Source organism: Salvelinus namaycush, chromosome 28, assembly GCF_016432855.1.
Source record: "Salvelinus namaycush isolate Seneca chromosome 28, SaNama_1.0, whole genome shotgun sequence".
NCBI lineage: Eukaryota > Metazoa > Chordata > Actinopteri > Salmoniformes > Salmonidae > Salvelinus > Salvelinus namaycush.
Window position 1 is genome coordinate 35,829,572 of NC_052334.1, and position 16,491 is coordinate 35,846,062.

A 16,491-nucleotide genomic window follows, 5' to 3' on the forward strand; every position below is an offset into this window, starting at 1 on the left:
TTCTTGTGAAATCAAGTCACTGTCTTTTCACAATGGTCCTAGCATTAAAACATGATCTCTTGTTATGCCTCACAGACCACTAAAGCCACTTCTGTAATCCTACTCCCACACATGAATCCATCATGCAGCTACTGAATATAACCTATAATCAGTACTCAGCCTTTGCTTTGGCCTCGGTTTCTCCGCGACTCTCACACCATGCTACAGTATATCGCCTGTTTAGCAGTTTCTTAAAAATGACAAATGTTTTCAAGGGAAATAAAAAACAAATACAATATAGAGGCGTTTGGGTTCATGTTTTTCCCACTTTATTTTGATCTTCCCTTTTGCCTTTTCACTTGACAGACACTCCCAACTGACATCAGGCTTCACGCAGAGCCAGGAGGCAAGAGGAGAGAAGCCAGCCAGCCAGCCAGCCAGCCTCCAGACAGTGTGAGACAGTCTGCCCAGTCATTATGAGCAATAAATAGCAGGACTAGGCGGCAGTCAACCGTGAAGAGGAAAAGAGTCAAAATAAAGCACGATGGATGCAGTCTGAGAGCAACATCATCTCCATTATTTCCCTTATTCATTATTCTCACAAACCTTTCAGACTTTGTTTCTGTTGTTGTTGAAACACCAACAAAAAGGCATTCAAGGAAAGCTAATTCCAACAGGAGCAAAGATCGTGTTTGACTGAAAAGATGCTCTTAATATTCCATGCATCGTCTCTTTTTCTCTCTCTCGCTCTCTCTGCCTCCCTCCATCTCTCTCTCTTTGTCAATTTGGACAGGTCATCGGAGACTGATTGCCATGACTAAGATCCCAATTAGGCTGACTGCTGCTGGTGGCTTAAATAATGGAAGGTTACCTTGGACATTTATGACTCAGCAGCACTTTCGGCTTTAAATCAAGCCTTGTCGTCTATTGGACTCATATCCGTCCTGCCTATCTGTACAGGCAGGGTAGTGAGTGAGAGTCAGTAGGACTGTTGCCAGGCAGGCAGGTTTCAGTAGAGACGAACAACACCCAAGGGCTTCTTTGACTTACGTAACCCTATGCCTGCCTGTTCAGTTACTGAGCAGCCTTTGGAATCTACTTTTCATACTGGAGGTGAGGCGGGGTGGCGGTCACACTAGTGCTGAGGGTAGATAAGGGGAATGTATGCAAGAAGGGGAAATTGAAGATGGCCGTTCAGATGGCCGTTCATCACTAAGCACACATTGAGCCTCACAAAAAGCAAGCTGTGTTTTGTGCTTGAGGCAATAGGCATAGCTTAAATCCAGTTTTTAGAAAACCTTGCTGCTTCTTCTCTGCTTCCTCTTCATTCACTTAATGCCCTGTGGGTAGCTTCCTCAAAAACAGAATGCAAAGGTGTTTGATAACCATTTGTCCAAAGAGGCCAGAAAGGCAAAAGGGCCAAATGTAATTGTAATCATTTCACTGTCTATGACATCATCTTCAAATCTGTCATATCTCTGCAAAATCATATAGGTTGTGAATAAGCCTACATTTAGCAGACAGATACCCCCTTGAAAGCAAAGATACATCTATAGGGAAATTAGTCAAGATTCAGGGCAAAAAGGGTAAGCTATAACATAACTAGCCTCCCTTCTCTGTTCAGTCATAGCAAATGGGGTTCTAGACTTTACAGGGCTTGTGAGGGGACATTCCAGACTTGTAACTTATCCATTTGTGAGGCCACTGTAAAGAATCACCCTAATGGCCTACAGGCCCTTTTCCCTCAAACAATCAAGAACACCCAAACCAACCCCATGAAATCATAGGGACTGCACTATCCATCACAACGAAAGTGTCAGGACTGAGCTGAGCATGACGAAATAATTAACCCACAAAACACGTTCATCATCTAGGCCTACCTATTACATCCCGTGGGATTTGCGTAGCCTTGTCTCAGTCAACCAAAATCACAGCAGTGTAGCCTACTTCAAAGTCTACAAAATCACAGGTTTTTATGATGAATGGACGTGGCATTGATGCTCTGTGTTTTCCACTGTAGATTGTTCCCATGACACTGTGTGAGACCATTCAGGGCCCTTCTGGGAGACTGCGAGCCTTTCATTTCAGCTAATGCATGCTGCCAATTATCGGACAATAAAACCACAGGGCAGACAGACTCGACAGAGAAAAACAAAATGGCTGCTGAAAGTGGCTAATAGTGAGGGTGCAATGGGAAACTGCTTAAAAATAACAATAATAATAAAAACATATCCTGGTTATAGAGAATATCAGAGAATATCAGTTGATCGGGAAGAAGAGGGACGCTGGACACTGACCTCATTGAAAAAGCATATGATCAATAAAATTCACAGGATGAGGTCTGAATTAGAAAAAGGATTTCGAGGTTACAACCCTGTTCGGCTGGTGTCAATTAAATATTTCTCAATAGCATATCCAGCTGTGGACATCTGCTATGATCAGAATGCATCCAGGCGTAGGATTCGATTAGACAGGTGGATTTCCCATGTCTGTGACCCCAGAGATGAGAGGAATGGCACTGAGTCCCGCTTGCCTATCGCCAGACCACTTCTACCACTGTGATGCTATTTTTTAGAAACCAAGCCACACATTATTAGGCAATCACAACAATCATAGCAAGTTATGACACGGAAGTCCCCTTTTCATCTAGGGGCTACAAATCATGGCCACAGGGGAAACAACATGAACACAAGGGGATGCAGATGACCCAGACAGTTGATCATCCAAGGCATAATATCACCATCAAGATTCGGGTACATTTCCCCATGGGTGTAATTAAATACGGTAAAAGGCAATTCGGTAATTGACATAGCCAGGCCTATGTCACAAATAATGTAATACATTGGTCTGTGCTCTGTGTGCCCTATTACCAGCATCATGTGTTCTGTGCAGTGAACATTTTATTAAAGCCATCATTGCTTTAGTGAGCACTAATATGGGGTAATTTGGTCAAGGTTGTATGGCCGACATCACCCACAAAATCAAAGTTTCAGAGGGAGAAAGGGTATTAACGGGGGAATTAGCAATATCTCTGGTGCCACGCCCGCCTCGTGCCTATGGAAGTGGGCAGGAACTAAGGATAACCATGGCAATGGTGACGTCTTCTCCCTTGCTCTAATTGGAGGAAACCCCGTGGCCCCAGCCGCAGCCTACAGGCTAGTCGAATATGTCTCTGAACTCCCGCCCCCTTTCCCCGCGCAAAATAGCTACTGGCTAGTATCTCTAGAAACCATCGTTGACAGGTGAAAATGTATATTTCTGATTGGAAAATCATTCTCAGCTAGAGCCGCCCTAGCATGTTTGGTTGAATTGCATGTCTGCTGGTTTTCCGCTCTGCCTCATACCAATCTCAAAAGCGGATCAATTCGGAGGAAGAAATCGGGACCTTAGAAGGTTAGAAAATTCAGAAATCCTATTTCAATCTTGTTTTTGTTTGCGATTTGTAAATTATGTTTATTTTGTAGCCAAGCATGGTAACGTTGTGTTGTTGCAATCCATTCATGATGAAAGGAGTGGCCCAACGCTAACGTTACTAGTTATCTTTTACTATCGTAGGCTAACGTTAGCTAGATGCTCATCTGGCGGGTTAATGTTAGTTTGTCTGGTCGAAGCAAGATGGATGCATAATTTTTGTTTTGAATAAATGTCAACCTAGTGGGGATGTAGCCAGGTAACGTTATCTCTAGCGTAGTCTGTGGTAGCACTGTCTGGTAGCACTGTCTGAATGCTAGCTAACGTCGTTAGTCAGCAACTGTGACCACTAACGTCAGGTTAATTGCCAGCTTAACTAACTATGATTGTTAACTAGTTAAATTTAGATGGTTAGCATAAAGCTAGCTTTAAGTCTTTCTGTGTTAACGAACGTCAGCTAGCTACTGGTACTGTGTCACTAGTTAGCTAACGGCAGCGACCCATCGAATTTGACAGACACCACGTCCACGCACGCACGACACGCGCACACCCGAATGTAACGGTAGCGCGTGTAACCTGTAACGTTAGTTCCAAGTTTGATTGCTCTGAAATGGTTATTTATATCGGCTTCAGTTTATAATACGCTGGTGCTAGTAAAAGTGTATTCACTACATTGGGTCACAACCTCTTCCATAATAAATTGACTAAGTGACATAAACCTCCCGTTTTAAACTTGCAGGTTTTTGGTGGAATACTCCGGAGCATCGCCTACTCTCCATCTTCTACCTCCCAATTCAGTTTATTCCCTGTTGCATTCCTGGACTCCTATTGTTTTTAAACCTTCCCTGGCGAGTCAAGATAAGGTTACACACTAAATAATAAAAAACAATGGATAAAACGGATCTTATTCAGAAGGCCAAGTTGGCAGAGCAAGCCGAGCGCTACGATGACATGGCTGCCTCCATGAAGGAGGTAACGGAGCAGGGGGGCGAGCTGTCAAACGAGGAGAGGAACCTGCTATCTGTCGCATACAAGAACGTTGTCGGAGCACGGCGGTCGGCATGGAGGGTCATCTCCAGCATCGGACAGAAGACCGAGGGAAGCGACAAGAAGCTCGCAATGGTCAACGAATACCGGGAGAAAGTGGAGGGAGAGCTGAGAGATATCTGCAACGACGTACTGGTATGTAGTACTAGTACAGATTCATTCTGCTGGAAATGTTTGGTACATAAAGTGGGTGTTCACGTATGGTACAAGCCTAGGACAGTGGTTCCCAACCAGGGGTACTAGGACCATATGCCTTCTGGTAAAATGTACATGAAGGGGTACACCGGGTAGAGCGAAATTCAGTTGGTGCTACAGTAACCAAAAACGGTTGGAACCACTGGCCTGGGATACTGAATACACCCATCTCGCCCTCTCACAGCTTGGAGCTGGGAAAGTGTGGTCACTAGTCAGACAATCAGTCACTGTGTTGCATCATTATATTGACTATGGATGTAAAATAATTACATGAAAGACAAAGATATAATTTGAAATAGTTGATTAGTCTTCTTTCTGCGTCTTGAAAGTGTTTGGTTAGTGTTCTTCCGAGACTGCCCTTCTCCTCTTGAGGCATATTTGAGCGTATCAGTGCACGCACAAGACATCAGTAATTCACCCAGCCGTACTGCCACAGGAATCTCAACTCTATGCTGTCTGGATAGATGTGCTGAAGAAAAGGGACTCTTTAAATTATGAGCAATGCCTTCTCTGAACAGTCAACACTACATTCAGTATGCTTGATGAAAGATATTGTTTGCTTAACAAAAGCATAGTTATGCAGATTTTTCCACTATGTTGTCAGTCTACCAGGACTGGTTAAATTCTGTTGCAATTCAGGTAGAATTGCACATACAGTACCAGTCAAAAGTTGGAGACATACTCATTCAATGGTTTTTCTTTATTTTTTTAAATGATTTTCTACACATCAACCATGAAATAACACATATGGAATCGTAATCATGTAGTAACCAAAAAAGTGTTAACAAATCAAAATATATTTTATATTTGCGATTCTTTGACGTTTTGCATAGCTTTGCTCTCTTGGCATTCTCTCAACCAGCTTCTTGAGGTAGTCACCTGGAATGCATTTCAATTAACAGGTGTGCCTTGTTAAAAGTTCATTTGTGGAATTTCTTTCCTCCTTAATGCGTTTGAGACAATCAGTTGTGTTGTGAGAAGGTAGGGGTGGTATACAGAAGATAGCCCTATTTGGTAAAAGACCAAGTCCATATTATGGCATGAACAGCTCAAATAAGCAAAGAGAAATGACAGTTCATCATTACTTTAAGACATGAATGTCAGTCAATGCAGAACATTTCAAGAACTTTAAAAGTTTTTCAAGTGCAGTTGCAAAAACCAAGCGCTATGATGAAACTGGCTCTCATGAGGACCGCCACAGGAAAGGAAGACCCAGTTACCTTTGCTGCAGAGGATAAGTACATTAGAGTTAACTGCACCTCAGATTGCAGCCCAAATAAATGCTTCACAGAGTTTAAGTAACAGATACATCTCAACATCAACTGAGGAGACTGCATGAATCATGCCTTAATGGTCAAATTGCTGCAAAGAAACAACTACTAAAGGACATCAATAAGAAGAGACATGCTTGGGCCAAGAAACATGAGCAATGGACATTAGACCGGTGGAAATCTGTCTTTTGGTCTGATGAGTCCAAATGTGAGATTTTTGGTTCCAACCGCTGTGTCTTTAAGATGCAGAGTAGGTGAACGGATGATCTCCGCATGTGCGGTTCCCACTGTGAAGCATGGAGGAGGTGTGGGGGTGCTTTGCTTGTGACACTGTCAGTGATTTATTTAGAATTCAAGGCACACTTAACCAGTATGGCTACCACAGCATTCTGCAGCGATATGCCATCCCATCTGGTTTGCGCTTAGTCCCACTATCATTTGTTTTCTAACAGGACAATGACCCAAAACACACCTCCAGGCTGTGTAAGGGCTATTTGACCAAGGAGATTGATGGAGTGCTACATCAGATGACCTGGCCTCCGCAATCACCCAACCTCAACCCAATTGAGGTGGTTTGGGATGAGTTGGACCGCAGAGTGAAAGAAAGGCAGCCAACAAGTGCTCAGCATATGTGGCAACTCCTTCAAGACTGTTGGAAAAGCATTCCAGGTGAAGCTGGTTGAGAGAATGCCAGAGTGTGCAAAGGGTGGCTACTTTGAAGAATCTCAAATATAAAATATATCTTGATATGTTGAACTTTTGTTGTTGTTGCTTACTACATGATTCCATATGCGTTACTGGATAGTTTTGATGTCGTCACTATTATTCTACAATGTAGAAAATTGTAAAAAATAAACTCTTGAATGAGTAGGTGTCAACTTTTGACTGGTACTTTATATACTTTTTTTTCTTTCTGAATTTACTCATTTGAAATGGAATTAACCTTTTACTCTGGTCTCACTCTCAGCAGTGAGTGTTTCCCTGAACCCAACCATTAATTTATTCGATCTGTTAAGCATATCACACCTCTCATTTCTCTTGCTCTAAACAGAGACTAACATTAGATTGTTTCAATCCAATGTGGGTCAAATGTCATGTCCCACGATTCTCCGTGAGTTCCTACGGTCTAAAATGGTGATCTCCCCCCGGCCCTGAGATGAGAAGGTAGTATTGTATTTTCATCCTCTCTCCGGTTTCTTCCTGTTGGGAATGTCACACTGAACAATGGGGTTTAACGACGTGATGGTGCAGACTGACAAAGGTCACAAACCAGTGTGTCTGCATGGCAAGGTGTGTCAGAATGGGTGGAGTAGGCACTGGCGGACTACCAGTGGTGGCTGAACAAGAGCCGTGCTGTTACAGGCCTAAAACTGGGAGTGTGTGGACTCCTCCTGTTTAGATATTCACATAGAAGATATGTGTGCTATCTAGGTTCCTTGGGACATCCCTACCCTAAACACTATCCTAACCTTTACCTTAACCATAACCTTTACCTTAACCATTTTTTTTTTTTTTTTTTAAATGTCAACTGCAATGGAGTAGTGACTTCCCAAGGATCCCGGCTAGCACGGACCATTCACATAGTTTCATCTGGCACATGAGTTGTAATGAAGCTAGCCAAGTGGAAGAGTTCATTCAGAATTGTGTAACAGGACTGTCATAGCCCGGTTTGTTCAATAGGCTATGTCTCTCAACCTCACTAACCTAGCTTGCTACTCTCTGATTTAAAACTGAAACATGCAGGAAAATATATATTTTTGGTTCCCTTCCAATAATATTACTTGACTGTCACTGACTGGACTTCCTACTACGGACTTTTTTTCTCTCACTTTTTTTCCCCCGGAGGCAATTATTTTCACTTAAATCCAAGCCTGTACTAGTGAATGGCTCTGCCCATTTATTCCTATCCGGTCTTGATAGTGGATTAAGGGAGGATCTGGTGGAGGCTTAACTGTGAGGTTGAGAGAATTTCACTGAGCTGCTGGCCTTTAGACACAAGGAGGTCTGAGATGAGGGGATTGGGTTGGGGGGGGGGGGTGTTGTGGGCAGCGTTTTGTAAGCACACTGGAGCCCAATCTAGCACTGAACCTTACATATAGGAATACCATTAAGGCTTTATGACAATATGTCCCACATCTCCACTGATTATTTTTATTTATAAAGGTGGCAGTGTCCACGGATCAATTGTGAACATCTAGCCAGGGAGATATTCAAAGCGTGTCACTTGCTAATCACATTCCATTGCCATTCTAATTGGGTTGCTGTTATTTACTCTGACCGATATTAATGGTCACCAACAGAGATTTAAAAATAATAATAATGTTGTGGCATATATGCATAGTGGTTCTCTATACGAGCAAACAAACAATGGCAATCCCTATGTATGTAGGCATAACTGATAAGCAGCTAACTGTAGGCTGTGGTGTAGGTGTACCTCTGGTTGGTTAACCACCCTCTCTCCTTTCCTTTATGCCAGTGAGTCATGGTTATGTAAACCGTACAGATGGGCACATCTTACGGCTACTCCACGTCTGTGTACTCGCCGCTCTCTAGTGCGTGTGGCTCTGACTCAGATGCCTGTCAGTGTTGACGGAGGGCGTGGTGGAGCCAGCCTATGAGAATGTTTATCTCGCTGCTTGCATGAACTCGCCCCTTCTGCTTGGCGGCTGGCTACTGGTGCACGTAACCACCTGTCTCCTCTCAGCTGACAGGCCTTGGCTTGACTGGGCTGAAGTAGGACTGGATAACATGGCACTCAATTTCCACTGAGGCGATGTCATGCAAGACTGGACTGGGTGGAACCCCTCTGCTGCCCACGGCCATGCAGACACTGCCCTTACCCACCCTGCATGTCTGCACTGTGTATGGGAATAGATCATGGAAGCTGGATAGTTACCCCCAATAACCACCACTCAATCTGTTAGAAACTACAGTTGATTGTGCTTCAGAATCGGTTCACTTATAGTTGATTAGGCCGTGGCCATCGACACTGCCGGGAAATTGGAGTCCTGCTGAGGATGGCGCAGGCTGTTTTCAGTGCTCCACTATCAGGCATCGGTTCGACAGAACAGACCGTGGACCCACTACGCAACGACAATCCAGGCTGGTCTCGTCTTCGCATGTGAATCTAAGCTTGGCGAGACACATTTTTCAAAGTCAAACCTGGGTTGTCATGGCGACGGCCCACATTTTCGTGATCATTGAAAGCCCGGCCAGATTCGCACAGTAGTTTTGATGGACTAGCACAAAAATATGCTCATCCGTATGTTCACGATAGTGCTCATCTCCAATAGAAGAGCACAGCCACAGTACTACAATTAGTCGAACACTGGAGAATTTCACCATCAGCTCTTGTTAGCCCTATATCATAGCCGCAGATGAGATATAGGAGCCCGTTTGATTAAGCACAGTGCTATTGCCTGGGTCATTTATTAGGGCACACTGTAGCAACATTTTTGTAGTTTTGACTACAAAAACTTAAACGAGCGTTTCCTATTGGACAGGTTCATGTAATTCCTCCCTGTTTCCTTCCGTTTGGTGCCTAATGAAGACTGCCTTGGTCTGTGTGAAACTAGAGCGCTGTCTGAACTGAAGACCATGTGAACAACCAGGCCACTCTCCCTCCACTCGTCTGCAGGCAGGGTGATGTACGGGAAGGAATGCTTGGAACTTGAGACATTTGAGCGTGCCGTGTATCTAGACTAATCTCGTCTGTAAGTAGACTGGGTGGGAGTGGCTCGGGTAAGAGTGGGGGCAGGGCTGGATGAGCCCTGAGACATGCCCACTTCTACTCACTGCCTGTCAGTGTCGGTAGATGCCATTTTAGGTCTGTCAGCCTCTTCTGCGGCGAACTCGTTTTAATCTGATATTTTAAAACAAGTTAATGGGACTTAAACCCTTGGTCTCACTGACACAGATTCCCTGTAATCAGGCAGCAGTCAGGCACTTTTGGAGACTGATCCTGATGAGTTGACCCTGGCTGGTTAGGCTCCTTCACGCTAACTAACTGGCGATCGAGCATTCCAGACCTCCATGTCAGGAGCTCATACATTTCTCTTACAAAAGGAATCTTGCCTTGGATTGAACCCCAGATGAAATGTAGGCCATAGCTCCTACTGTATTCCCTATACCCTCTTCAGTATATTTAGTGTGTTGCAGATGAACTGGTCTGCAGTGATGCTGGGGTTTCTGCGGCTGCTGTGGGTTTAAACATAGATGCATATGCAGAGTACTATCTAAGCTGTAGCATGCAAGCAGTGCTGCTCTTTCCCAGTTTTAGCCGGTGCATTCAGCCGCAGGTTTTGCCTCTGAGACACGTTGATTCGATGGCGGTATCTGTTCCACTAAGACAGAGCGCTGAGGAACGTTGGAACGAAAGGAGCCCAGAAGAATCTGGGGCAAAAGACGGTCAGGAACCCGCAGGAGGCCTGGCCTCATTATGGACAAGTTGGAATGACTTGACGCAGTGCTAAACGCTGGCTCCCACCCTGCTTATGCTGAAACCACTGCTGACTGCCCATATGCACAGCTAGGCTCTTGCTGTCTACTCCGCTGAACTCATGGTGGACTCTGTATGTGTGTCTAGGGCTGGCACAAGTTACTGTATAACCGTGTAGCCGACAGTTATGGATGAAGACAGTCATGAAAATAAATTAACTACTTTTTTGGGGGGGGGGGGATTTTTGGTTAAGAATGAGCAGCATAATGAAGACGGGACGTCTGGGCATTCGTGCTATACTCATGGGTACACTAGCAATGGCTGCCTGGTATTGTGATAATTTTCATGGTACTGTAAAATGTTAATTCAAGTGATAACTGATGTGGCTCATGCCATGGAATGCATTTTTTTCCTTCTAATGTCGGAGTTAAATAAACAAACCACAGCACATTGATGGGTACACTTCCTGCTTTTACTTCCTGCTTTGCTCTTCGCAATGGCTGCCAGTCACCCATTATGCCATCATTGACTTGAATGTTGACGCACATTCTATTTATTCTATTGCAGCAGATTCAGTCAGGAGCTGAGAGGAGAAAATGCGCGGGGGAAGAAAAAAAAACTTATTATGGGTACCACGGTCATTTGGCTGGCCAATTACCGTCATCCAAAATTCCTTGACTGTCACAGCCCTACGAGTGTATGCCTCCCTCGTGTGGGCACATCCTGCATGGACATCACTCGCATGATGTCATCACATGAGGCCACTGAACTGGTCAATCACATTGGGTCACAGGCTCAATCACATTTTTCAGATAATCGCTATATGAATTTTGAAACCTATGTTCATTGTTGGTACACCTCCTTGGTCCAGCACTGTCGCTAATGCTGCTCACCCAGTTTTAGTTGAATACATCACAGTTGTAACGGGAAGATTGAGGCTTATTTGCCTACCACTGGTATGGGAGGGTTTGGTTGGGAACTCAACTCACATGGTCATGTTTGGGTGTATGTTGTCTCAGCCAATCAGAATCAACCTTCTTTCTTTAGCCAGTCAGAGTATGTTAACAGGATTTCAGTAATAAAGAAACATTGACTGTCAAATGGATGGAAGTTTATGCTGTGTGTGTGTGAACAAATGATTAATCCCTGTTTCCTTTGCACAGGAACTTCTGAATAAATATTTAATTGAGAACTCCACAAACGCCGAAAGCAAAGTCTTCTATCTTAAGATGAAGGGCGACTACTATAGATACCTTGCCGAAGTCGCCTCCGGGGATGACAAGACAGGTGAGATTGAAATGGCCCCTCGAACTGATTACTGCATGAGGCTTTTGCCATGTTGGTATTTGCAAGCAATACACCTACATTTTAGGTGTGTGAATTACTCTGAATGGGGTGGCAGGTAGCCTAGCGAGCTTTGGGCCAGTAACCGAAAGGTTGCTGATTTGAATCCCCTAGCCGAATCCCTTAGAAAAATCTGCCAGTGCCCTTGAGCAAGGCACTTAACCCTAATTGCTCCTGTAAGTCGCTCTGGATAAGAGCATCTGCTAAGTGACTAAAATCTAATAATCTCTCTAGCCCAAGTGCTACTCGAGCCAGATATGTAAAATACATCAAATTTTTTCTTTTGAAAAATGACATCTAAGCAGGCTTAAATGACTGTGGGGCATAAAGTAAATGTTCTGTGGAGTATAGCCATTGTTTAGAATTCGGCTCCCTCTGATTGCGTAACAGCCCCAATATGAATCTCCCCTCCGAGTCACGTCCTAATAAAGAAGCCTTTGATCTGCACTATTGCAAGACATTCTTTAGGACTCTGTCGCATGCCATTGTTCTACAGTCTGCGAGGAGGTTAAAATGAGGCTTTATGAGGCTCTGCTTTAAACTCCAAGCCCCTCGTGCAGCAGCCGAAATAGAACGGCACATTTTGTAACAGAGCTGGAAAGGGTGTCAAGTGAGGCGTCACACACACTCGCACGACCGCAGGGAACCGTCTCATAGGAGGAGACGAGGAAGAGGGGAGGGTTCTAGCCTACTGTATGGGCCTCTGAGACTCCCACTGGCACCCATTGTGTGATGCACGCTAAAGAGAACTGTATGTCCAGTTATAAGCATGTGCATTTCAAGTGAGGCTTGGACAAAAGGAAATCAATGTGCCACTCGACTGCTATGTTCAGTTGCTTATTGCTGAGAACATGTCACACAGAATTGTCCAATAGTACACTTGTAGTCTTTTAACCTAACACACACTAGCTGTCAATGTCCACTAGCCTATATCATAATCGCTGCAGAGTGAATTTGAGTGAATCGGGTTTCAGTCAGTCTCGAACTTGGTGTTAGTCGACATAAGAGTCCAGTAGGGTGTCACGCTACCATTTGCCTCCAATAACGTCCACTTTGATCTGTGTGCTCCCCAGCCACCATAGAGCACTCTCAGGAGGCATATCAGCAGGCGTTTGACATCAGCAAGAAGGAGATGGACCCCACGCATCCCATCCGCCTGGGCCTGGCCCTCAACTTCTCAGTCTTCTTCTACGAGATCCTCAACTCCCCAGAGAAGGCCTGCTCACTGGCCAAACAGGTCAGTCCAGCCTCACCCCTCTGTCCTGTACCCGGTTTTCTTTACATCTGGGGACTTTGTTTTGAAATGTGGAGAAGTTCCTTGTGTTATCTGCTTGTTCTGTCAGAATGAATGAAAGATAAGTGGTGTGTTTGAATTGCTAACACGTAGTTAAGTGTGTGAATGGGTTGACTGTTATGTCTCTTCTGGAAAAATGTATTTCAATGAATAATACCAAGTAGATAGCTTAATATCTGTGCTGGGCATGCCGGGGGTTTAGTCTTATCTATGGTAGCTTGGATTTTGCACAGTTTTTCTACTTTGAAGCTTGCCGTGTAATAAATGTATTTTCTTTTGTCTCGAGGCATTTGACGACGCCATTGCAGAGCTGGACAAACTGAACGAGGAGTCCTACAAAGACAGCACTCTCATCATGCAGCTGCTCAGAGACAACCTGACAGTGAGTTCCCTTCCCTATCTGCTCTGCCATGTTCCTTATTCTAGTCAATATTTACAGTCTGTTGAATTAAACTTTTATGCTGTTTTTTTGTAGAGATGGTACAATAATGATGATGTTCACTTACAAGAGTTCATTTGGAAGACTGTCTGCATGGGTAACGAGTTGTCTACTAACAAGTTTTTGTCTGACAAACATTGACGTTAGAAACACATTTTGTCTCTTTCTCGCTCCAGTTATGGACATCCGACAACGCTCCTGAGGAAGGGGAAGGCGGAGAAGCCGGCGACGCCGGAGAGAACGAGAACTGAAACTCACACGGTGTCATCTCTCCAAAAAAAGAAAAATAACCTTTTTACACGTCTCCATTCCTTTATTGCTCCACTTCAAACTGATTCTAGCAATGAAACCCATTACTGAAAAACTGCGTATGGGAATTCCAAAATCATTTGTCTTTTCACACTGCAGTTTTTGGACAAAAAAAAAAAAGATTGACTGGAGAGGGGGGAAAAACTCCATTCCTTGGTTTGTGTTCATCCTGGCCTTCCATATGTGCAGTTTCTGCTGTTAGATAATTATGAATAGCTTCACCTCTTTGTATCAACGTTTTAGTCCAGAATAGAGGAAAAAATAAGATTCTAGGGTTTTTGCTGAGCTACAGAAAATGTTAGTCCCATCAAACACCAGGGCAGTTAAGTATTCTTTGAACAGGGGTGTTTGCTAAGCAGGATAGGATGAATAGTTCCCTCATCCTCCGTAGTCTTTCTCCACACGGTTATCTGGTACGGTTACAGCTGCTGGCGTCCGACATGGACAAGTCCAATTGTTCGATACTGCAGGGACGGCCAGTCTATGAGCTGGCACCCAGTCTTTCGCAGCCAGGTGATTTTCCATTGGTTCTGACAAGGTCTTTCCTCGCTCCCTTTGGTTACGGTATAAAGCATGTCTGGTTGAAGACAATACAGAGGTGGAGCATTCTAAAAAAATAAAAACAATCTGATAATGGGAAGGGAAAAAAATACTCCTACATGCATGTAATTTAATAGTACACTGGAATGGAAACCAATGCTGTATACACACCAAGTCCAAGTGTCCAATTTAGTACTTTTCAATGCAGGTGTGTGCACATGTTAGAGGGCATTTGGTTAGGCCAAAGATTGTCATTAGAGATTTGGACCACTTGTGTTTTTGCTAATCATCGATTGTAGTCCCCAAAAGCCTCGTGGAAATGTTTAATGCCCTATGTATCAGCTATGTAACATTAATAAAAATTACATTTTATAAACCAATCTCGAGCTGGGGTCTTTCCAGTATGATGTGTGTTTTTTAACTGTGTAGGTATCCTGTTTTATCTTTTCATTTGTGTGCTGTTTTTGAACCTGATTTTGCACATTTTATAGAAGATCAACTGACGTTAATTGGTAAGGTCATCTAACCTCATTTTGGACCAGTGTTCATGTCAGCAACAGCTATGCTATTGTGGGGGGGGGGGGTGTCACATGAGAAGCTCTGCTTTTTTTTGTTGATGCCACAAAAATTAAGTCCTGCAGGCTGTAGTTTTTTTCTTATCTTGCTGCAAAGAAAGACCTAGTTAAGCTGCAGCTGGCCCAGAACAGAGCGGCACGTCTTGCTCTTCATTGTAATCAGAGGGCTACTAGAAATACTATGCATGCCAGTCTCTCTTGGCTAAGAGTTGAGGAGAGACTTACTGCATCACTATTTTGTATAAGAAACAATGTTAATTCCAAGTTGTTTGCGTAGTCAACTTACACGCAGCTCTGACACACACACACTTAACCCACCAGTCATGCCACCAGGGGTCTTTTCAAAGTCTCCAAAACAAATTCAAAGTGTAGAGTAGTATATAGAGCCATTATTGCATGGACTTCCCATCTCATGTTGCAAAAATGAACAGCAAACTTGTTTTGACATACCTAGATATTGTGTGTATGTATTGATATGTAGGCTGTGTGCAGTTAAATGTATGTAGTTATGTCCTTGAGCTGTCCTTGTCTATTAGTGTTCTGTATTATGTCATGTTTTGTGTGGACCCCAGGAAGAGTACCTGCTGCTTTTGCAACAGCTAATGGGGATCATGATAAAATACCAAAAAAATACATGATAGATTAATTTTGAGAAGAGTGATGATTGGAGCCCTAATACACTAGGTCAACGTGAACCTACGTTTTGATAATAACTAGCCCATACCATAGACCTGCTGCGTGTGCATCATGAGTATGATATACATTCCCTGTCATAAATGTTCCTTCAGCATCATTTTGTGAAGACATTTTTATTTGTCAAAAGAGGATATTTCTATCCGTCCTTTGCTCTGACGTATCTAGAGCGAAATGCCGCAGATATATTAGAAAAGGAGGAGACAATGACGTGTTCAAAACAACTCGGAAATCTCTGACATCCGACTTCAGTGCGTTCAAGACAACTGGGAACTCGTAAAGACGACCTCATACTGGGAAAATGGTTTTGAACGGCCATTCAACTCGGAATGCCAAGTAGGAAACTGGGGCAACTTTCTAAAGTTCCGGTATTCCGACTTGAAGATCCCTGACGTCATGATTTGGCCTAATTTTTCCCGAGTTCCCAGTTGTCTTGAAAGCGTCATAAGAATCCCAGAGGGAAATTAATGGTGAAACGTATAATGCTCCGCCCAGCAGAATGTCAACCAATTGCGTTCATGTCATGCTGCTTCAAGCGGTTGCTAAACTAATTGTCACGTTATCCTTTCTAAAAGTCAGGGTATGACTATTGTCGCTTTCAGATGCTAGTAGGAACTAGGAAACCTTCCTAGTTCCGACTAGCACGTGAATGCGCTAGCACGTGAACGCGACATATCAGTCGAGGAACACGATTTCAAAGCTATGCGACACTACAAATCAAATCAAACTTTATTCGTCACATGCGCCGAATACAACATATGTAGACCTTACCGTGAAATGCTTACTTACAAGCCCTTAACCAACAGTGCAGTTCAAGAAAGAGTTCAAATATTTTCCAAATAAACTCAAGAAATAATAAAAAGTAACACAATAAAATAATAACGAGGCTATATAGTCTGATGGCCATTTGATTAATTGTTCAGCAGTTTTATGGCTTTGGGGTAGAAGCTGTTAAG

The 16,491-nt window shown here is 43.6% G+C and overlaps 1 protein-coding gene across 1 annotated transcript; it reads left to right on the top strand.

Moving 5' to 3' along the window:
- The first annotated feature begins 3,245 nt into the window (after window positions 1-3,245).
- Window positions 3,246-14,647, top strand: LOC120023406 (14-3-3 protein beta/alpha-1-like). The gene is made up of 6 exons (XM_038967421.1): window positions 3,246-3,372; window positions 4,130-4,572; window positions 11,505-11,628; window positions 12,759-12,922; window positions 13,266-13,361; window positions 13,595-14,647. Exons 2-6 carry the CDS (start codon window positions 4,279-4,281, stop codon window positions 13,667-13,669), a joined length of 753 nt encoding a protein of 250 aa, XP_038823349.1. The 5' UTR covers window positions 3,246-3,372; window positions 4,130-4,278; the 3' UTR covers window positions 13,670-14,647.
- Window positions 14,648-16,491: the final 1,844 nt, after the last annotated feature.

Bases quoted from the DNA above. Each gene is read 5' to 3' on its own strand.
- LOC120023406 (XM_038967421.1), top strand. From the start codon at position 4,279: ATGGATAAAACGGATCTTATTCAGAAGGCCAAGTTGGCAGAGCAAGCC. The intron at 12,923-13,265 runs GTCAGTCCAGCC...TTTTGTCTCGAG, and splicing joins CCTGCTCACTGGCCAAACAG to GCATTTGACGACGCCATTGC. The intron at 13,362-13,594 runs GTGAGTTCCCTT...TTCTCGCTCCAG, and splicing joins TGCTCAGAGACAACCTGACA to TTATGGACATCCGACAACGC.